The following is a 22,722-nucleotide window of genomic DNA, read 5'->3' as shown; positions in this document are numbered from 1 at the left end:
TAATAAATACCTTTGGGGGACAGGCACGGTGGCTCATACTTGTAATGCTAGCACTTTGGAAGGCCAAGGTGGGCAGACTGCACTTAGGAGTTCGAGACCAACGTGGACTACATGGCAAAACCCCACCTCTTATCTACTAAAAATACAAAAATCTAGCTGGGAGTGATGACGCACATCTCTAGTCTCAGCTATTCCAGAGGCTGAGGTACAAGAATCACTTGAATCTGGGAGGTGGAGAGGCTGCAGTGATCATGCCACTTCACTCCAGCCTGGGTGACAGAGTGACACCATCTTAGATAGATAGATAGATAGATAGATAGATAGATAGATAGACAGACAGACAGACAGACAGACAGACAGACAGATAGATAGATAAATAGATAGATAAAAACATACCTTTGGGGACAAATTAAATGGTTATCTAGCCATTGCTTCTTGATGTTGTCTTAGCCCATCTAAACATACACTGCCAGGGCCTAACATAAGTACAAAAGGTTCAGCTATTATTTGTGGTTGGAGATAAAGTAGTATTAAGAAAACTGACATGCTACTTCAATTTTTAAATGTCAGTATTTAAATCATTAAAAAATAAACCAAAAAAAAAGCGTCTACTTGGGCCACTGCTTAGAGAGACTTCAACTATAACCATGACTGTCAACCCAGAGAAATTTTCTTTATTTATATTCTATTGTGACTCTAAAGGTTTCAAAATCCAGAGGATGGTGGGGAAGGGATTACTGAATCTAGAAAAGGTACACATGTTCAAAGCAGCACAAATTAAAGAATCTCTTCTAACATACAACATATCTCCAGCATCACTGAATGTGAAAACATACCAACACACTACTAATGAATACAACTTAATCATCTCACTCCTCAGAAACCTAAGGAAACAGCATCAGAAATAAGGCTTTTTATGCAAAATATAAAAGTATCCCAAGTAGCATTAACGTTATGTATTAAATTTAAACCAAAGAGTATGCTAATCCAGAGATGATGTTTCCCCATTAAGTCTGGGAAAGTTCCAAGGCCACAGAACCAATCTATCTTCAATCAAAAGGAAATCTGTAGCTTCTGACTGAATTTTTTCCTTCCATGACTAAGTAAATAAATCTGCTACATCTCAATTACCCTTTAAGCAAGATTTTGAGATCCACTCTTTGACAAACTGAAAAGCACTGAAAATAAACATTGTCTTTCAAAACACTGATCCCATAATTCACTTTCCCTTTTCATTTTTGCCCATCAGAGTAGACTTTAGGGGAAGGACAGAGAGAGAAAGATGGAAAAGAGAAAGGGAAGAAAAACTGATCCATTTAAGAATTTAAATTATTTCATCTCTTTTTATTACTTGACCTACCATTAAGACAATCTATAACAAAAAAAGTATATTAGCACACATGGTATAATCAGACTGGTAATCAGGAAGCAATACAAAACGGTCCTTTGGCCATCTATACTTTCTACAGCAGTAAATCTCATAAATTCACTTACCAAGCCCAGGAATAATGACTTTTAAAAGCCTTGAATATCAACTAAGACAAATTATGCCAATTCTGATTTCTCACATATACTTAGATTACACAAAGATAAAGCTTTAGATGTGATCATTGTTTAATGTAGACTTATCTTTAAATTTTTTAATTAAAAACTACAGAAGGGAGTAAACAGCAAGTCAAATGATTTAAGAGTAAAATTCACTTAGAAAGCATTATATGTATCTAAATATACATGAGCATGATTATATACATACATGAAACTGCAATTTTATGGCATTCTAAGTAACTCATTTAAGTACATTTTGGCATTTAAACAAAGATCAAATCAAGCTTTAAGCTTGTAAGAACATAATTTTCATTTTTAACTTTTTAAATATAAAAAGGTAGCTAAACACAAAGTACAGATCAGAAAACTCTCATTTAATATAGATTATTTTGGAAATTAAAAGATTTGTAACAAGGTGGCTTTCTTACCCACCCTAAAATGCACATAAAGCCTCTTCCCCAGATTTATACTTCATACTTGGTAACAACCTAAAAGTTTTTCAAATGTATGAAAAAAATCTACCATGACCAATTTAAATTACCTAGGAAAGGGCAGGAGAGGGGATCAATAATCAGAGTCAGTTCGTTGCACACAGATGGAAAAATGCTTGCAGTCACTCCCAAATATAACCCTACATTACCTTATATATAAATCACAACGAAAATAAAAGTGCCTACATTACAGAACTGTGAAAGTTTGTTTAAAAAAATAATAAAAATAAACTGTTGGGTATCATTGGAATAATGTAACACGTAAGGCTGGAAAATACTGAAATACAATTAAGACTCAATACACAAGTTTACTTTAAAAACGAAAGGAAAGAAAGAAAAGTTTGCCAGAGAAATAAATGCTAGATAGGAAAGCAGGACTTTCAGCAGGACAGCCTTTTAGACCAATTTGAAACAACACAGACACATTATACCCTACCATCAACCCACCAGAAATTCTGAAATAAAAAGGAAAAAAAGACTAAACCAAAGTAAAAAATTTCTTCCAAAATCTCATGCCCCAGTGAATCTCACGGGGAAAATTCCCAACACTGAACTTTGTCCACCTGCCATTTCTCCCTTTAGCAGCATCACCTCTTTTCTCGGTTAGGACATTTGCTCCATCTGTATCTAGTCATAGCAAATCCAATCTCCTGGAATCAGTTTAATAAGCAGAGGAGATTATACTGGAGTCAGCTGAAGGACATAATTTAACCAAAAGCTCTAAATTAACAACCAAGATTGCAGACCTCCAATTCTTATTCTCAATTCAGCATCTGATCAATTATTTGGCACTAGCTGGATAAAGGTCTAATCAGAATTTGTGAGCCGAGGCAGATGTAGTTAAATACTAACCAATATTTGTAGTCTATGAGTTAGTTTCAAACTTAAAAGGCAGGTATAGATAGCCACACTTAAAAGTATTTCAGAATTGGAGAAGAAACATTAATAACAAGATATAAAAAACCAGGCAGATTAGCTTGGCAAACAAAAATTCTGGAAAAAAAAAATTGAACCAATCATATCCCATTGATAATTAGCAAAAATGGGCATTTTTCCACCCTTAAACTAGTTTAATCACAGGCAGATGTCTTTCTACTATATTAAGATTTTCTATATCCATTTTCCCTAATCTTTAGAGCATGATGAGAAACCATTTATTCTACAAAGAAATACAGCATATATGGCCACAGTCTAAATATGCTTAGAACTGGAAAATTATGTCACTTAAAAAAAAAATCTTGCACTGTTACATCATTACTCTACAGTAATTCAATAGGTGCTGGGATCTGCCCTCACCAAAAAGCATGGCACTCACTGCCCAGGGTGAATACTAACACTGCACAAAGAGAAGCAGTAACAGCAAAGTCTCCATAGAACTCTTTCTATTTATTTAACTGTGTATGAGCATTCAGTTAATGCTCCAAATTGAAAATGGTGCAATAAAAGCAACTTTCAATATATAAACAGACAGGAAGCTGCGATGCCAGTGGCCACTTGGCGCTGCAAGTAGGGAAAATAAAGCAGTCTGCATGAGTGAAGCATGGATTGGGGAGAGGAGAAAAGGGAGGCACAGGAGGCAGATTTCAGACAGACAGTGACACAAAACTGTTGTACTGCTGGATGTTTCGTTTGAGGATGTCTGAGCACGGGCCAAGAACACGTTCAAATCTAGGTCGGTCCAGCTTAACGCACTTCAAGGGGCCACGAGCAACGACTGTGGCAGCACGAGGACGATTCATCAGTAGTGCAATTTCACCTGGAGAAAGGAAAAGAAGAAGTGTAAGAACAGGCTAACTTCTATGAAAAACATTTCCTTAAAGCAGTGCACTTCTGAGAAAGAAGACAATAGATATGAGACAATCAGTAATTTCATTAAATGAGTAAAGACCAAAATCTCACACCATCTCTCTGAGCCAAAAAAGACTGCAATTAGAAAATAAAATTCAGAAGACAAAATTATGGAAGACTACAATATCTCACTGAGAGGTGACTTAAAGAAACCATGTATCTATTGTGAGGGAATTCATACATACCAAAATAATCAGAAGGCCCCAATCTTCCCACTTCAACAAATTCTTCATTTTCTGACCGACGTTGTAGCACAGCAGCTGACCCCTATAATAAAATCACCAAAAAGCTCAACAAACAAACACTCTCAAACCCAGGGTAGCATCTTAAACATCCTATGCAATTTTAGCTACCTTGCAAATATGTGCATATGATAAAAGATGACTTTAAAATTAGTCACCACATGATCTTTAATTTCTATTTTACCAGCATCTCCTGCTAGCGAGGTTCTTCTTACCAAGCTAAGGTGCTTAAAGGGTGCAGACCTGGGTTAGCAAACTGTAGATGAAGGGCTAAATCCAAGCTCACCGTCTCTTTCGCAAATAAAACTTTACTGGAATACCGCACACATTCATTTACACATTATTTGCGGCTGCTTTTGCACTATGACAAGAGTTGAGTCTTTGCGAATGAAACCCTATGGTCCACAAAGCTTCACTTACTTACCACCTGGCCCTTTACAGTCTCCTGACTCCTGATTTAAATAAAATCAATTAGCAACTATGGAGCCACATTCATAAAAATCTGCCATTTGGATCTGCTTGGCAAGCAAGAGTATCTGCTATACATTCCCATGGAATGTGGAGATACACAAACACAGTAATTTTTCAAATTTAAATAATTACCTTTCATCTTTATTTGCCAGATAGCCCAAACACTTGCATTTTAACAAGGATAGTGCAGAATCATCAGTTTGTTATGTTAAATGGTTTTTAGAATTTGGCTATTCATGTCTATGGCCCTTCAAGAATTCTGACTCAAACTCATTTAAAAATGTAGTGACCTGGCAGAAAACCAAACAACAGCATTTCAAAGTAAAAGATAATTTTAAAATACAATTGTCAGATATTCTTAAAAACTAAAGCTATAGTTCAGAATTAGCCCACTCTTTCCCTCTTAGAGTGTACAACTTTTTAAAGTATCAAATTCCGAGTTCTTTACCTCTAAAATAATGAAGAACTCATCCCCTGGTTCTCCCTGCACCACAATCTTCTGCCCATCTTCAAACTGCACTGGTTCCAATGCATCAGCTACCGTAAGACGTTCCCACTTGTCCAGAGACTCTGAAAGACAAGAATCAACATAATTCCTCTGTATTATTTGGTGCTGTTATAAAGGTAAAAAGAAAGTATAAAGAGATTCAACCAAATAGCCATGCCCATTCAACATTCTAGTAGTGTCTCAGATTAAACACAGTACCTGTCTTCAATTACCTCTAGTCTGAGCAGGATTCTCATACTGCCTGCAGATTGCCCTTAGATCCTTACCTTCAGTAGCCCAGTGGCTAGGTTAACTTATACCAACTGTACCCAATGGCAAGGGAATAAGAAAATGTAATCCTTAAGTATTCCTGAAGATTGCCATCAATGCATATCAAACCTACAACTACAATACTCAAAAGTCATAGTATCCCCACCCATATCATTCCAAAGTTTCGTAGAAATAATTTAATCTACTTAAATCTTTGGTTTACTTTATGAAACAAGAACTAGAAAATAACTTTTATTCCCAAAGGCCAAACTACGATCCAAAACACAAAGCAAATGTAACCAATTCAAAAAAAAGACAAATAAGGGGCGAAAAATTCACTGCAATAAACAATGGCCGAAGCCTGTTACCTTATAAAAATCCCCATTCCCCCTTCGTGAAGAACAGGTTCTAACATCTCCAAGTCCACATAACAAAATGCACAAAAGAATATCTTCAATTAATCTGCTTTACTCTAAATTTCAACAAACTTTTGGCATGTTTGCAGAGGATGCCAGCAAATGATACCTAATCTTTCCACAGAGGAAATGCATTCTTGGAAGTACTCACTTTTCTGAACCAATCAACTCAATGATGGAACAAGAGAGACAGAAGTCACAGAGGAAATAACTGTGAATGTCCACAGTCAGAAGGACTTTCAGCCCTTCTGTCTTTTCAGGGGGAATGAGTAGCAATTATACTTTCAGAAGGCTTTTCCCAAGTCCAACCAATTCTAATTCAGGGGTATCTCATATACTAGCAAAGTCTACACACTTCACAACTCACCTAGAATAGAGACTTTACTGAGGAATTCCTCATACATCTTCCGCTTTCTCAGTGTGCTTCCCTAAAAATAAAAATAACAAAAGTGATATCCCCAAGACGTGTAATTATCACCATATAATGCTATGGAATAATAAATATTAAGTTTCAAATAAATTTTAAAACCAGAAAGTCAAAGCTTCTTTTTTTTTAATGAAGAAAGTTTAATTTTAACTAATTCATCTTTATTTTACAGTTAATGAATGACATTTCTTGTGATTTTTATTTTCTGCCAATATTATGCCCAATTCCTAGCATTTGTAACCAGTATGTTGACATATTTCACAAAGCATTTCCCAACTTCCAAATACAGTCGAAATACCGGTTTATACCTGAGCCTATCACTCAAGATATTTTTCCACACACTTTATACCATGCCCAATTTCCATGTTTACTCTCAAAGTGATTTTGCGCCACTGCCAACCCAATTTATCTCTGAAAATATTTTCTCACAAAAGTGATCTAGGTCTTCATTTACAACCCAATAATCCTAGTGTTCTTCCTGTTCAATGCTGATATTTACATGCGGATTCCTCCATTAGTTTTGGCTTCTCACCTATACAACTGACATGTCTTTATTCCATAAGAAAGGACCATACCCTCCCCTAACCAGCTACATAGATATTTCACCCCATATCTACAGTTCCTAATTCCCATCCACAGAGCCAATGCATTGTGAGGCCCTAATTTCCTTTCAGGCCCACTATGAGAAAGTAAAATATTTTATTTCAAATCAATAGTTCCAGGTCCTAACTCTTCCTTCTTTGGCAATGAGATAAAGCTGTAAACATTCTACGTTTCCTTTTACTAATAGTATTCCTGCAGAGGAAATGCAGAACTGACTGTATGGTCAATTTCTTCTCCAGTAGACTGTCATATCACTTCAAAACCAATCTTTCTAAAATTTAGACTTATCTTTGCCATAAGCGTTTGTGTTTTCTTAAGGTTCAGGGACACATGTGCAGGTTATATAGGTAAACTGGGTGTCACAGGGGTGTGATGTTCATATAATTTTGTGGCCCAGGTAATAAGCAAAGTACACAACAGTTATTTTTCCTGATCCTCTCCCTCTTCCCACCCTCCACCCTCAAGTAGGCCCCAGTGTTTGTTGTTCCCCTTCTAGTATCCATGTGTTCTCATTGTTTAGCGCCCAATTATAAGCGAGAACATGCAGTTTGGTTTTCTGTTCCTGTGTTATTTTGCTTAGAAAAATGGCCTCCGGCTCCTTCTATGTTGCTACAAACGACAAGACAATCTAATCTCATCTATCCATATATCCCAAATGCAGAAAAAGTTCAAAGTACATCAGACTGTACATTTTCAAATGGTCAGATGGACACTGCACAAATTTAAGAAAACCACTGAAAATGACCAATGCACTGACTGGGACTTAAACATCCAAAGCTATCCTATAAATTTATCACGAGGTTCTCAAAAAATCTGACTGTATCACCAGACTGTTCCAATGGTTTTAGTTTTTGTTTATTCCTTTAACTAGAGGGGACATGACATACATATGCATTACTGATAATCCACTTTCAGAGGTTAGGGAAGCTGATTATTTCTGAATGGCCCCAAATAACTTTAAGCACTTAAAAGCAGCACCTATCATGCTGTAATGGGTATAATCAGGTAAATTAAGATGTGCCTACCGGCAAATGGATAGATTTCCCAAAATGAGATGATCAGCAAAAATATACCAGATCTTGTTTCCCAAGGTTTTGTTCTAAAATTCACTGCCTAAAATGGCATAATGAATAATGCTAAGCTGGGCTTAATGCAAAGTATTTGCTCATTAATATTTGCTCATTAAAAGAAAGAAAGATTCTCTTTTTAATTTGGTAATATTCAAACATTAGTTACATAGATGAGAATTCTAAATCACACTCTCAAATAGCATGGTCTCTTACCATGAGGATTCTTCGATAGCTGTCTCGGTCGATGCCCCACAATTTCACATTTGTCTTTGCTTTGACAGTGGCTGCTCTAGGTGTTCCATAAATCAAAGCAAGTTCTCCAAAGCTCCCTCCTTCCCCAACACTGGTTGCCCATTCATTGTTGACATAGACCTAAAGTGCAAGTGACATCAAAAAAGTTTTTTTTCTGGATACAAACACATAAATGTTAGAAACCCTCAACCTTTTAAAAACGTCACAATCCTAAACTTTGTTTTAAAAAATAGAATATATTATGTTTGCAGTACACAATAGAGAAGAATAGCTGATTTCTGATGAGTTAAATTGAGTGTCAAAAATTTACTTGATTTAATTATCCGATAACAAAAAAGCACTCTGTAAGGATGTAAGGGGAAACGGTTGGCTAAGCACTAATACCAGTCATGGATACTTAGAGAACCATGGTGAGCACTATGCTAATCATTTTACTTGCATTAGGTCACTGAATTTTCTAATAATCCTAAAAGATCAATACTATTATTGTCCCCATTTCATCTGTGAATAAGAAAGCTGTATGAAGTTTGCTAGCTAATGGCTGGGTCTAGAACCTTTTTTTTTTTTTTTTTTTTTTTCCTTAAAGACGTGAGGTTTTACTTTGTTGCCCAGACTGGTCTTGAACTCCTGGGCTCAAGCAACCCTCTTGCCTCCATCTCCCAAAGTGCTGGGATTATAGGCATGGGTCACCGCACCCAGCTACACATACTTCTTAACCACCACTCCAACAAAAGTTCTGAACAGAAAATTACCTTTAAAAAATTTCTCTGTGTCATGAAAATACTTGGCAAAAGGTATTAATAAAATCTGACATACAAGGGATGTAATGATCCTTCAAAATCACTAATCTTATTGCTCAGAAGCAATCAATACATTGGCTTTTAAGATCAACATATTTTTTATATGAGTAAATCTTACATCCGTCTCTCCTTGATCAATCACATAGAAGTTATCCCCTTCATCACCTAAAAGAGGGTAAAAATGTTAGAAGCATATTCCAAACTAAAGAAACAAACTATCAAAATTAATACAAAATAATAAACTTATTTTATAGTGGTACTGTGAGAGAAGACTGTGTTACAAAGTAACACAATCTTTCAGGGAAAAAAATCAAAAATATATTTTAAAAGTCACAGAATTAATCAAAAATTTTTTTAGTCATCTCACGGTGAATACCATCTCTGAAAAAAACTGTTAAAAGCTGCATATGTGTACAAAGTTATTAACTGCTATGGCATCTATAACAAGGACATTAGAAACAACTCAAATAGTTAATAGCAAATTATCAGGCTGCCACAAAATGGAAATATATAACAATTCATAAAATGTCACGAATAAATAAGAAAATAAAAACAGGAAGATAGTCAAAAAGTCAGATCCATGTTAGTCTATGTAGGCAAAGTAAGAAATCTATATAAGTCCTAGAACCTTCTTAATAGACAGAGCTATACAATGAAGAATTTAGGTGTTTCATTTATTTCTTACTTTAAAAGTGATTAATAATCAATATAAAGGACATGAGAGATATATATGCTTCTGAAATTTTATATGACATTCAAGATAAAACAATATAGGCATTTCCTTTAAATTATAAACAAAACTGTATCAAAAATATTAGTTCCCAATAAAAAGTGTTCTGTCCATCTCAGAAAATTTTAATTTAAAAGAAACAGAAAAATCCAATAGCATAACAGAAAAAAAAAAAAAGTGGTAGGATCAAGGAAAACAAACTTCAATAAAACAAAACCACAAAAATCCTCCAGTCTCGCCTCCTCTCCCGTAACAATACTGCATGCTCCAGAAGCCCTTACCTTGCTGAATCACAGTTTCTCCTGCGATAAAGGAGACCGAAAACATGGCATCAAAAATATCACTGCGAGAGAGAGAAGGCCTCATGTTACATTTCACATGTCTCTTCCATGAGTTTCAAACATTAAGCTTAGTATTAAAGACCCCTGATTGTCATCTGGTGAACAATCATCAAGAGTTCTAAAACTTGCAACACGTGTTGAAAATAATTTGGGATCACACCCTTACTTGAAAAATAATGTTAATAAAGAGCCTGTTCCTACCTTCTCTCATTATCATCAAGATGTGAAAACAGCACATTCTTCTCAATGGCTTTTGCTAAAGCAGCCATCGTCTTGTAATCTTTTGGTATAACCTAGAAAAGAATTGAAGGTCAAATGACAATTCCATAAACCAAAAACATTTCATGTTTGCAACCTGTGTTTCAATTAAATGTCAAGCCACATTATGGTATTTAAACAAGACTGCTTCGAGTTAAGTATTTTCACTACAACACACTTGTACTATCTTTGATCCACAAACTACTCAACAAATATTGACTAATTAATCCCCTTGCCTACAGCCAGGCCTAAATATAAAGTCTGGTACCTGGTTCCCAGTTAACAACTAAAGAAACAAACCAAAACACCTTGACCAAGGTCATTATTCTGAGGCAAAACTAAGCATTTCATAATAATTAGTCATTTTAAAGTCTGTGATCTGTTAGTTTCATAAGCTTCAAGTGCGACAATTCTGTTCCCATTTAAGGTTAACAGCATAATTAAAATAGCAGCCTGGCTCTGAGGAAGAAGAGAATATAGGACAAATGAAGCTCGTAGAATAAAAGGTTAAAAGTCACAACATTTAACAGGATAGCAAAAACCAGACATCATGATTCAAGAAAAAAATCCCACCTCCTTCTACTGCAAAACAACAGCAGCAAGGAAATAACAAACCCCAAAATGCAATTATTCACTGGTTTATAATCACTATTAGTTATTTCCTCTGACAGCATGCTATTACAGCAACCTGTTTTCCAGTACCCAAGAACTATACAGGATGGATGAAGTTCTACCCCGTTTTGTATTTTACGATTCACTCATCAAAGGAGACTAGATGACCACCAAATGGGTCCCAAAAGCATCTCCCTGATGTTCAAATATCAAAACTACCTTTCTAACATATGATGTGGCATCTTCCTCCGTGTAGACCTCAGCGCTGATAGCACCTCGTCGCCTCCGACCTTTAACCACTGGGTTGGGTGGAGGAGGAGAGATTTCATCCTCCCTTGAGTCTGTACGAGTGCCTGCTTTCTGCAGATTCTGAATCTGTTTTGCCTCCTCCTGAAAGAAATTACAAGTTTGCAAAATGAGATCCTTCAGCATGTAAAGCTGGCATTCTCGCGTTCCAATGATAGTCTATCTCAGTCACTTCCAATCTCTTCTTCCATTAACAATGTAAGTTAAGAAGAAAAGACCGATTCCAAAAGGGGAAAAAAATAGAGAGTAACACTTAAAAAGAAACACTCTCAAGAGAATGTACCTCGGATGATAACAGATGCTATCCTTTATTAACGGGCAAAAGCCACCGGTACAAGCCATTAGTACTCACATGTGAGTAACAAATCAGATATTCATTAATGTCTTGACAACAATGATCTGTGATGCACACAACAGTAACACACCGCAAGACGATATCCTGAAAATTGGGTTTTTTTGGATGCTACTGCAGATAGCAAGTGACCCTCCTGCCAAACGAAATGTTATCAGGAAAAACAATTCAAGCCCAACATAGTGATCCAAGAATGTCTAGATTACCGAGTTACTTCATCAACTCAATAAGCCATTTTCTGGATCTGCCATGCCAAGACCTATGCTAGGCAACAGGAATATAAAAACAAATAGGAGAGGGTCCTGAGCCTGTGGAATTCACATTCTAGTTTGATCCCAGATAAAAACAAATAATGAAATGATGTGATGGTAATAATGAATTTAAATAAGATCATTATCTATAATACTTCTCCCAGCAGAGGTAGGATCATTCTTTGTAATCAAGGTTTAAACTTGAAGTTAAAAGACAAAAAGAGTTTACTAGGTTTTTAAAACTACCTATTGGACCAATTCAAATAAAACCTAAGATAAACTATTAAGCATTCTTTTTTCATATCTAGAGCCTTAAAAACAAATTCCTCTCAGATCTAAAGAATTAGTTGTTATGACTGAAGTAAAAGGGAAAAAATAAAAATGTGTTACCTTCTACTTTCTCATTCATTTGACCCATTACTTCTCTTTTATATATAAATTTGTCTGTAAGTGTCCACATATTAATCTCCAGAATATTGGCAGCATTCAAGAAAAGCAATGGCATGGGAGGGAGACCTTTCATTATTATGTCCTTTTGTACTTGCACAACTTTGAAATATGTGAATATGTAAACTACTTTTTAAAATACGGTTTTTAGAAAACTCATTTCATGTTAATTCTGCTTTTTCCAATAACCAGTAAGGGTTTCTCATTTCATATTAACACAGGGCTATAAACTCAAGTCTCCCCCAAGTTTAAAATTTAAGAGTACATGACTGGGTACAATGTTTCAGGCCTATAATCCCAACACTTTGGGAGGCCAAAGGGAGCAGATCACTTGAGTCCAGGAGTTCGAGACCCGCCTGGGCAACATTGTCAAACCTCATCTCTACAAAAAAACATAAAAATTAGTTGGGCGTGGTGACACGCGCCTGTAGTCCCAGCTACTTGAGATGCTGAGGCAGGAGGATCACCTGAGCCTGGAAAGTAGAGACTGCAGTGAGCCATGATCCCACCACTGTACTCAGGCCTGGGCAATAGAGTGAGATCCTGTCTCAAAAAATAGGCCACACATGGTGGCTCATGCCTGTAATCTCAGCACTTTGGGAGGCTAAGGCAGGCAGATCACAAGGTCAGGAGTTCAAGACCAGACTGGCCATTATGGTGAAACCCCATCTCTACTAAAAATACAAAAGTTAGCCGGGCATGGTGGCAGGCACCTGTAGTCCCAGCTACTCAGAAGGCTGAGGCAGGAGAATCACTTCAACCCAGGAGGCAGAGGTTGCAGTGAGCCGAGACTGCGCCACTACAGTCCAGCCTGGGTGACAGAGCAAGACTCCATCTCAAAATAATAATAATAATAATAATACTAAACACACACACACACACAGTTTAAGAGTATAAATGAAAACACAAATTCTTCCCCCCCAAATTTGTCAGTGACATTTCACAAAAATTTCAGGAAGAATTTCACAAACAACATTTCATTTGGGACTATATTCTACTTCACTGAATTTTTAAGATTAATTGTGAAGTAACAAAAGCATTTTGATTTCAGCATTGTCTCATGGAGTGTAGTGAGTCTTTTAAAAACAGCAGTCTGAACATAACCTAATCTGACAACTCAGAGCCATTACTCAGATCATGAGTTTTCTAGTATATACTATGATATATTTTTATATCTTTTCTCTTGCTGTTGTCATCCTGCTGTCAGTCTCCTTCCTCCTCAGCTCTTTAAGTGAGGTGATGAATAACCTAAATACCTTGACTTGATCATTACACATTTTATGCATGTAAAATATCACATGTACTCCATAAAAACATACAAATGTTATATATCAATAAAAAATTAAAAATTAGAAAAAACCTCCCAGTCTACTCAGTGGTTAATTATGTTCTTAACTCTGAGGTTCAAATTCTGCATTCGGTTTTGCATTAAATTCTGCACTATCTTCTTGACTCTTAGGTTCAAATTCTGTCCCCATTACTAACTTACTATGTTTTCATGATTATTTGTTCCCTCCCTGCTTCTGTCACTCTTCCCTGTGGGCAAAGTATACTTCCCACCCCCACTGACTTAAGGCTTGGCTACAGGACTTGCTCTGGCCATGGAATGTAAGTGGACATGCCATACCATGCTTGCCTGTGTGGTTTGGCTCTGTCCACCTTGAGCTTCTGCCCTCCCTCTGCTTTGAGAACAGCATGCCCTATATAGGGCTGCTCCTTCTGCTCAGCCCCAAAACAAGATATGTGGTGTCAGAACACAAGACAGGCTGATACCAGAAGAACTGCACATGACTGGTCTGTTGTAGTAACCAGTGAAATTTGGGGGTTGTATGTTGCTCAAACAAAAGCAGACTACAGCCTATGACCACAGCCACATTACTTAATTTCTCTCAGTTTTACTGCTATGTCTGTAAAATGCTGATAATCACCTACCTCATACATTTGAAATAATGAGTATGTATGTACGTAAAGTGCTTCACACAGTACCTGACACACCAGACACAAGGTCACAGTTATTTTAGTTCCTCTTATTTAAGGTTCTAATAAATACAAGAGTAAAAGAAGACTCAAATTCCGGATGACTGAATTAAAATGCAGAAGCTTTCAAAAGACCAACTGTCAAGAGTTTTTGGTACATTTCTTATGGAGTAGTTGAAGTAAACAGAAACACAACCCCCCAGTAGTGAGGAAGAAGGTGATGAGTATATGACTATATTTTCAGACTGATATGGTTTGGCTGTATCCCCACCCAAATCTCATCTTGTAGTTCCCATAATCCACCATGTGTTGTGGGAGGGACCTGGTGGGAGGTAATTTCATCACAGGGGTGGTTACCTCCCTGCTGTTCTTGTGATAGTGAGCTCTCATGAGATCTGATGGTTTTGAGGGGCTTTTCCCCCTTTTGCTTGACCCTTCCCTTGCTGCTGCCATGTGAAGAAAAATGTGTTTGCTTCCCCTTCTGCCATGATTGTAGTTTCCTGAGGCCTCCCCAGCCATGCGGAACTGTGAGTCAAACCACTTTCCTTTATAAATTACCCAGTCTTGGGTATGTCTTTATTAGCAGCATGAGAACAGACTAATACAGCAAACTGGTACCACAGACGGTGGCGTGCTGCTACAAGGATACCCAAAAATGTAGAAGCAACTTTGGAACTGGGTAACAGGAAGAGGGTGGAACAGTCTGGAGAGCTAAGACAGGAAAATGTGGGAAAGTTTGGAAATTCCTAGAGACTTGGAGGGCTCAGAAGACAGGAAGATGTGGGAAAGGTTGGAACTTCCTAGAGACTTGTACGGCTTTGACCAAAATGCTGACAGTGATAGAGACAATGAAGTCCAGACTGAGGTGGTCTCAGATAGAGATGAGGAACTTGTTAAGAACTGGAGTAAAGGTGATTCTAGCTATGCAAAGAAACTGGCAGCATTTTGGCCCCGCCCTAGAAATCTGTGGAACTTTGAACTTGACAGAGATGATCTAGGGTATCTAGTGGAAGAAATTTCTAAGCGGCAAAGCATTCAAGAGGAAGCAGAGTTTGAAAAATTTGCAGCCTGACAAAGCAATAGAAAAGAAAACCCCATTTTTTGGGGAGAAATTCAAGCCTGCTGCAGAAATTCACATAACAAGGCGCCAAATGTTAATCACCAAGACGTTGGGGAAAATGTCTCCAGGCATGTCACAGACCTTCAGGACAGCCCCTCCCATCATAGGCCCAGAGGCCTAGGAGGGGAAAAAGGTTTCCTGGGCCATGCCCTGGGGCTCCTGTACTATGAAGCCTCAGGACATGGTACCCTGCATTCCAGCTGCTTCAGCTCCAGTCTTGGCTAAAAGAGGCCAAGGTACAGCTCTGGTCATCACTTCAGAGAGTGCAAGCCCCAAACCTTGGTAGCTTACACGTGGTGCTGGGCCTGTGGGTGCACAGAAGTCAAGAACTGAGGTTTGGGAACCTCCCCCTAGATTTCAGAAGAGGTACAGAATTGCCTGGACGCCCAGACAGAAGTTTGCTGCAGGGGCGTGGCCCTCCTGGAGAACCTCTGCTAGGGCAGTGAGGAAGGGAAATGTAGGATTGTTTGGAGCCCCCACACCGAGTCCCCACTGGGGCACCGCCTAGTGGAGCTATGAGAAGACGGCCACCATCCTCCAGACTCCAGAATGGTAGATCCACCAACAGATTGCACCATGCACCTGGAAAAGCAGCAGACACTCAACGCCTGCCCATGGAAGCAGCCAGGAGAGGGGCTGTACCCTGCAAAGCCACATAGGCGGAGCTGCCCAAGGCCACGGGAGCCCACCTCTTGCATCGGTGTGCCCTGAATGTGAGACATGGAGTCAAAGGAGATCATTTTGGAACTTTAAGATTTAATTACTGCCTCGTTGGATTTCGGATTTGCACGGGGTCTATAGTCCCTTTGTTTTGACCAAGTTCTCCCATTTGGAAAGGCTGTATCTACCCAATGCCCCTAGGAAGTAACTAACTTGCTTCTGATTTTACAGGCTCATAGGTGGAAGGGACTTGCCTTGCCTCAGATGAGACTTTGGGCTTGAACTTTTGAGTTAATGCTGGAATGAATCAAGACTTTGAGGGACTGTTGGAAAGGCATGACTTTGTTTCAAAATGTGAAAACATGAGATTTGGGAGCGGCCAGGGGTGGAATGATATTGTTTGGCTGTGTCCACACCCAAATCTCATCTTGTAGTTCCCATAATCCCTATGGGTCCTGAGAGGAACCGGTGGGAGATAATTTAATCATGGCGGGGGGGTTACCCTCATGCTGTTTTCGTGATAGTGAGTCTTCACAATAGCTGATGGTTTTATAAGGGACTTTTCCCATTTTGCTCTGTACTTCTCCTTGCTGCTGCCATGTGAAGAGGACGGGTTTGCTTCCCCTTCTGCCATGATTATAAGTTTCCTGAGGCCTCCCCAGCCATGCCGAATTGTGAGTCAATTAAACCTCTTTCCTTTATGAATTACCCAGTCTCAGTATGTCTTTATTAGCAGCATGAGAACGGACTAATAGACTAACATACAAATTAACACCTAATACACAGAACACTGACCCACTAAAAAGTTGAAAATCTAGTTACTTAAAGATCCAGGTATCTATATTCAACCCTGGAAGGAATGTATACATGTGAACAAAGACCCCTGAATTATAGTAAAAACCACGCTGAACTGTGACTTTAATTATTAAAAGGTAAAGAAGCTGAAACACATTAAATCTAAAATCCCATCTGCAAAGAAACCATTTTAATAATTATTCACTGCTTTCCACCTTTGTTAGTCCTTAAACAGTACTGTGGCAACTACAAGCTTTGAAACTAGCATCACACATTCAACACTCCCTATAAAAAGATACACACTTAATGTCTCACCAAGTTAATCCCCTCATTTGATGGTTTCTATTGATGTCCAAAGAAGAGGGATCACCTTACAGTGACCCATTTCAAAACCGGATCTCCAGGAACGCACTTGACTTCAAAACAAGGTACATCTATGGCCTGGCTCTATAATACTTCCACGATTTGGAAATTGCATAAATAAGAGAAAGCCAGAATATCCACTATAATTTCAAGACGGCAAAGCAACATTCACAGTGACTAGGTGTTTGTTTTTTTTAAAAAATTATTCTGATCATGGTACTAAATACAAATTTTAACAATCAGTTTTTAAAGAAAATAGGAAATACCTGATCATTGAGCTACCCAAATACTTTTTAAAGCTTAGTACAGATTCTTTTACTAATAACCTATGCTGATTATAAGAAACTAATAACCTATGCTGATGAATAAAAACCAATAGAAAATAACGCAAATTATTTCTATTATACAATTAGATAATTATATACCAAAGAAATGTCCCTCAATTGATCCATAATCATTATGAACCACCTCATAACTTCCACATGCAAGAGAAAATCTGTAAGTTTCTCTCACTGATTTACAGAGGCAAATCACATACACTATTGAAAATATTTGGTCATCTAGACTTTCGCATTCATCATTTCTTGAGGGAGATGAAGCATTCAATTGAAGCATTCATTTGTTTCAATTATCCCTGATGTAAAATTATCACTTTGCTTAGAAAAACATATGCCATATATGTAAGTCACAATGACCTACATGCAAAGAGGAAGAGCAAAAAAGAAAAACTGGATTTTTTTCAAGGGGCAACAAGTCCTGACAATAATATGGAGTAAAATGTTTGAGGACCATCAATCTCAGTATCTCTACTCTACAGTAATTCATCAGATATACTCTACATTAAAATAGACTGAATCTAATTGAAAATTTCTGATATATCAATCACAAGCTAGATTCATGTTTCATTACACTAGTTTTAAAAGTGGGATAAGATTTATTACACTTACTAGCTTTGTTCAAAAAGGGGGAAGCATTAACTGCCTTCAAGTACTATAGAATTTCTTATTCATAGAACTGCTATACTACTTCTGATCAGTTTTATCTGTTATAGTTTTACGCACTAATTTAAAAAGTCACAAAGAATTGTGTGTAAATCCTTTGTTAGCCAAGTACAGTTAGCATACAGGTTCATTTTCTGATAAATTCTACTAATTAAGAATTTTTAAATTATTACAAATGCCCTACTTGTATTTATTTGAAATTGTTTTAGACTTTTTATTTAGTCAGATTCCTTTTCTTCCAAAAAATACAAATTAGTAACATTCCAGTTATTAAATTTAACAACTGTCATAATCACCTCATCATCTCCCTACATTTATTTTTACCTTCTCCAACCTCTCAAAGTATTCCCTGAGGAATGCCATGGGTCTCTCAGGTCGAGCAGTGCACAACTGCACAATAGAATCTTTGAGCAGTGCTTGAATGTTATGCTTCTGGACGTAGAGTTCACATTCTCGAAGGCTGCGTGCCTCCTCACTGGTGGCAGTACTGCCAGACTCCATGGTTCTCTGCGAGAAAAAAACACACATATGCTTTGTATAAACTATAAAGCAAAATGCCAACCTGGCATTTAACTTGCTAAATTCATTAGGCAACTGATTCATAGGGATTTTTTTCTAAGTAGATTTTGTTTTTAAACAGGGAAGTGGGGACTAGGGAATAAAATATGTACAGAAATAGCATTATTCCAAGTAAATGTTTCATTTAGTTCCTGCTGCAGGATCTTTGCAGGCAACAGTGAGTCGATAACTTCAGCTCCTGGGAGGAAGTATGAGCCACTATCCTCCACAAAGGCGGGTGCTGAAGTCAGGCCCTTAAGGGAATTTCATTCAGTTCTCCCTGGCAAAAGAAATCATGATGACGTGGGAAGTAGGTAAACGGTAAACAGGACAGAGAATTACCAGGGCACACAAGTCAACTCTAAGTGAAAGCAAGTCAGCACAATGAAGAACATCTGACATTCCCTACGCGTAACTTCTATCCCATGGGAGTGTCCTAATGTCACAGAGCAAACCACTGGAGTGAGGATTTGATTAGCCAATTACTAGCGTAATCAAAATTTTTAAAAACACGCAAGAAAATTCAGGTGAGTTTTAAAAGCAACCTTTTATTATTCCAGAATCGTTTGCCAGATTCCACCCCTAAATGATAATACACTACTGGTAAAAGAAGGAAAATCCTAAGTTGGGGGAGGGAAGAATCCTTACCACGTAAACTGTAAAACATTTGGATAGAAAATTGTCAAAATATTTTCTTCATCTGGACAGGTGAATGTTAAAACACTTAAGTTTCAAACTTGCATGAAGAATCAATAGATAAATTGCATTTAATGGATTACATTTAACGGATAAATTGCATTTAATGGATTTTAGAGGATTCAAATTATGGTACCTTTATGTAAAGTAAAGCAAACAGAGATAATAATGAGCAGCTAACCCTACCCTGCAATTAAAAATTTAGTAACTTAACAACAGGGTCATATATTGTTTTTCTTCCAACTCCTAATTACTAAGCACTTAAGAGTAGAAGACAAGAGTGTGGTCCCCTCCACTCAGCAATTGAATTCAATACTAATCAGACTTTTCCAATTATAATGCATTGTAAACTACTGAGATGAAACTGTACATTTAAAAGAATTTATAGAAAGAAATACCAGAGTAAAGAGCTATTCTAAAGTGCTACACTGTCAGTCATTTTGTCTTGACAACTTTCACCATAAAGGTCAATAACAAGTAGACTAATTAACAAACTATTAGAAAATTTGTGGCTCCAAGACAAGCACATAAATTAGAAGCCATGGAAAAAGAATCATGCTGCTACTTTAGAAATAAACAGGCAACAAAAAAAAAAATTAGGATTTATACATGCCACTTCTCCAGGTCAGGCAATCCTATGAACTGAAAATCCACTTCAGCAGAATTGTCTGCATTTCAAGTAATACTTGAAGACCACCAAGAACAATCATAAATCAGATCTTTCATGCTTCAAAACACAGTCATATTTCAAGAACATTCAACCGATCATTCTAAGATCAGGTCTTTGGCTGGTAGAGATGAGAGAACTGGGCCTAACGCGTGAAACTGTGCTTTTGTTTGAAACAACTAATGTATTACAAAAACCAAAAAGATAGCCAGTATACGAACAGAAATGTCCCAAGATTAATGCAGTCACCATGTAAATCCCTGAATAACCAGATTTCACAGTCTTAATATTTTTAATAGAGTTACCTGGATTCTCTATGTGTACTTATCTGTAAAAGCCCAACAACCTAGCCTTCCCTCCCCACACACAATTATTTAACTGCTTTAAAACACTCGCTGCATTGTCTCTATACCCAGATTCATTCTTTTGAAAATGCAGTTGTGACAAAATTGCTTCGAAAGGATTACATTCTGGGAAATAAATAAAAACACTTTGAGAAACTGTTCCTGATTCAGACCGCACCCCCTTAGACCTGCCAAGTTACGGCTTCCCTGGGGTCATCTTGAGGAAGTGTTTGCTTTCCTTGCTCTGCTGAAAAGACGGATCTCTTGGGACTCTCTCAAGGAATAAGACGGTCGTCACCACAGGCTCTGACCTGAAGGGGTTAATAGGTACCGTGTATTTTCTAGAGGAAGGGCAGGAAAATGCCCTTCACTTCACGTAGGCCACGGTCATGACCACAAAATGAAGAAGGGAAGCCGAGACTTCAAGCTACGCCAGTCGGAAGGCCACAGTGGTGGCGAGGACGCCTTAGGCAGAAAAATCGGGAAACGGAGGGAGGTGAAGGGGGACAAAAGGAAATTCAGGAGCCCGACTAAGACCGTCGTGCTGGGGGAAAGATCACCTCGCTACGGAGAGGAAAGGCTACTGCTAGCAATGACTAGGAGTCGTTAGAGTGGAGAGGAAAACTGCCGGCTTACAAGAAGAGCCAGGACCGGCGGACAAAACGATGGCGGACCCCAGCAAAATAGAGCCGTTGTCCTTCAGGAAATGGGGGAGGGTGAGCGAGGAGGCCGCGGCGCGCGGGGGCGAAAGCGGCCGGGGAGGGCCGCGGAGGGCCCAGGGCTCCAAGCGCCGTGGGGTGGGGGCAGCGCGCGGGAGCTGGGCGGCTGGGAAGCCCCGTACCAAAGCGGACGCCCAGATGGCCTTGGGGATGCAGACTCGGAGCTGGGGGCGTGAGGCCTGAGGGGAGGCGCCCGCCGGGTCGGGGAGGGGCAGGGGGGTGCGGCCGTCCCCCCCGCAGGTCGCTCCCCGTGACGCCATCTTGGATCGGTCCAGCTCCCCCAAACGGGCGGCGAAGCGACGAAGCTCACCTAGCCTGAGCCCCCGACTGACCCCACTCACCTGGGGACGGGCGGCGGCGGGCGCGAGGCTGCGGGTGCGAGGTGGCGGCGTACCGAGCTCCCTCAGCGCTTTGCTCCCAGCCCCGCTCCACTCTGCGATAGCGGCTAGGCGACAGCTCCACCGGAAACGGCCTGACCGCAGCCAATCAGCGTTCGGCTGCTGACGTCAATGCGCCTCGCTCTGGCCAGAGCCGTCGCCTTAGCAACCTTAAGGGCGCAACAGCCCCAGTTCCTCCCCCGTCGCTCTTGGAAGGACCCTCACTCTGCAGTCTTTCGCCTTCCGCCATTCATTCCATCTTACTCGTCCCTTATCCACAGCAGTTTTCTCACGCCCGCCACTTCTCCTTTCCGCACTCTCCCTAGCCCGGTTTTCTCCTCCTTCCTGCTCACCTGCCCCTCCTTACCTGTCCCTCTCTGGGTGTCTTGGGTCGCCTCTGTTCCTCCTGCTCTTCGCTCCCTCTCCGCGCAGCTAGCGTGAGCTTCCCTCTAGTCTCTCCGCTCCTCTGTCCACCCCACTCTCCCTCCGGCCTCCCCCGACGCCTCTGCCTTTTCTCCCTCCTTTCCGCCCCCTCCCCGGCTGACCCACGTGGGGCGTCTCGGATGACAGGTGGGCGACTCCGCCCCGCGGCCCCTGCAGGGGAGGGCTCCGGGCCGGGGCGGGGAGAGTCCTGGCGTTGCCAGCCCCCGGAGGAGGTGGCTGCCCCCGCGGATCTGCAGCAGCTGCGCCGCGGGGCCGAGCGCGGGCGGATGCCCGGGATGCGCTCTCCGTGCTGCGCATCCTGTGCCCGGCCAGCGCCGTCCGGGCCCCGGGCTCAGGTCCGTCATCCGGTCCGGGAAACCTGAGCCCTGCCGAGTCCCCGCTGGGCCGACACGGCCGCTCTCCCCGCCGGGCGTGCTGTCGTCTGTGCAGGCCACACCGTCCCTGTGGAAACCAGGCACGGGAAAGGACTTTGCCCGGGTCCTTCTAGAACCTGAAGTGCCCCCCCCACCTCGCCCATCACTCCTGACCTCACAGGGGGAGAAATGCAGAGCGTGCAGATTGCCACAAACGCCCTGTGACCTAACAAGAAATCGCAGCTGTCCGTACAAGCTGCACTAATGGGGGAAATTCGGAGGAAAAGCGACTTTACTCTTTCAGCCATTTTTTTTTTTTTTTTTTTTTTTTTTTTTTTCCCATCAGAGTATCTGTCTCAGGAGGAAGAAAAGGGAGACAGGGTACAGTTTTAGACACATGAAGTCTCTAACTGAATAAAGAAAGCCCAT

General features: G+C 39.8%; 1 protein-coding gene across 2 annotated transcripts; it reads right to left on the bottom strand.

The window, feature by feature from the left end:
* Positions 1–1,323: 1,323 nt before the first annotated feature.
* PRKAR1A (protein kinase cAMP-dependent type I regulatory subunit alpha) lies at positions 1,324–22,003 on the bottom strand. Of its 2 annotated transcripts, none has more exons than XM_005584788.3 (11): positions 21,864–22,003; positions 18,460–18,642; positions 11,083–11,253; positions 10,195–10,286; positions 9,934–9,995; positions 9,041–9,087; positions 8,084–8,242; positions 6,138–6,198; positions 5,046–5,167; positions 4,070–4,151; positions 1,324–3,792 (listed from the first exon to the last, which is right to left on the bottom strand). In XM_005584788.3, the coding sequence occupies exons 2-11, from the start codon at positions 18,634–18,636 to the stop codon at positions 3,620–3,622; spliced, it is 1,146 nt and encodes a 381-aa protein (XP_005584845.2). In that variant the 5' UTR covers positions 18,637–18,642; positions 21,864–22,003; the 3' UTR covers positions 1,324–3,619. The 2 variants fall into 2 exon arrangements, with proteins under 2 accessions (XP_005584845.2, XP_005584844.2); XM_005584787.3 differs by lacking the exon at positions 21,864–22,003 and adding an exon at positions 21,461–21,593.
* Between the last annotated feature and the right edge of the window lie 719 nt (positions 22,004–22,722).

Source organism: Macaca fascicularis, chromosome 16 (genome assembly GCF_037993035.2).
Source record: "Macaca fascicularis isolate 582-1 chromosome 16, T2T-MFA8v1.1".
NCBI classification, from domain to species: domain Eukaryota; kingdom Metazoa; phylum Chordata; class Mammalia; order Primates; family Cercopithecidae; genus Macaca; species Macaca fascicularis.
The sequence above is the reverse complement of the archived record's forward strand: the minus strand, read 5'-3'. Positions and strand labels throughout refer to the sequence as shown.

Bases quoted from the DNA above. Each gene is read 5' to 3' on its own strand.
- PRKAR1A (XM_005584788.3), bottom strand. From the start codon at position 18,636: ATGGAGTCTGGCAGTACTGCCACCAGTGAGGAGGCACGCAGCCTTCGA. The intron at 9,996-10,194 runs GTAGGAACAGGC...TCTCTCTCGCAG, and splicing joins CTTGATGATAATGAGAGAAG to TGATATTTTTGATGCCATGT. The intron at 6,199-8,083 runs GTAAGAGACCAT...TTTTATTTTTAG, and splicing joins GCTATCGAAGAATCCTCATG to GGAAGCACACTGAGAAAGCG.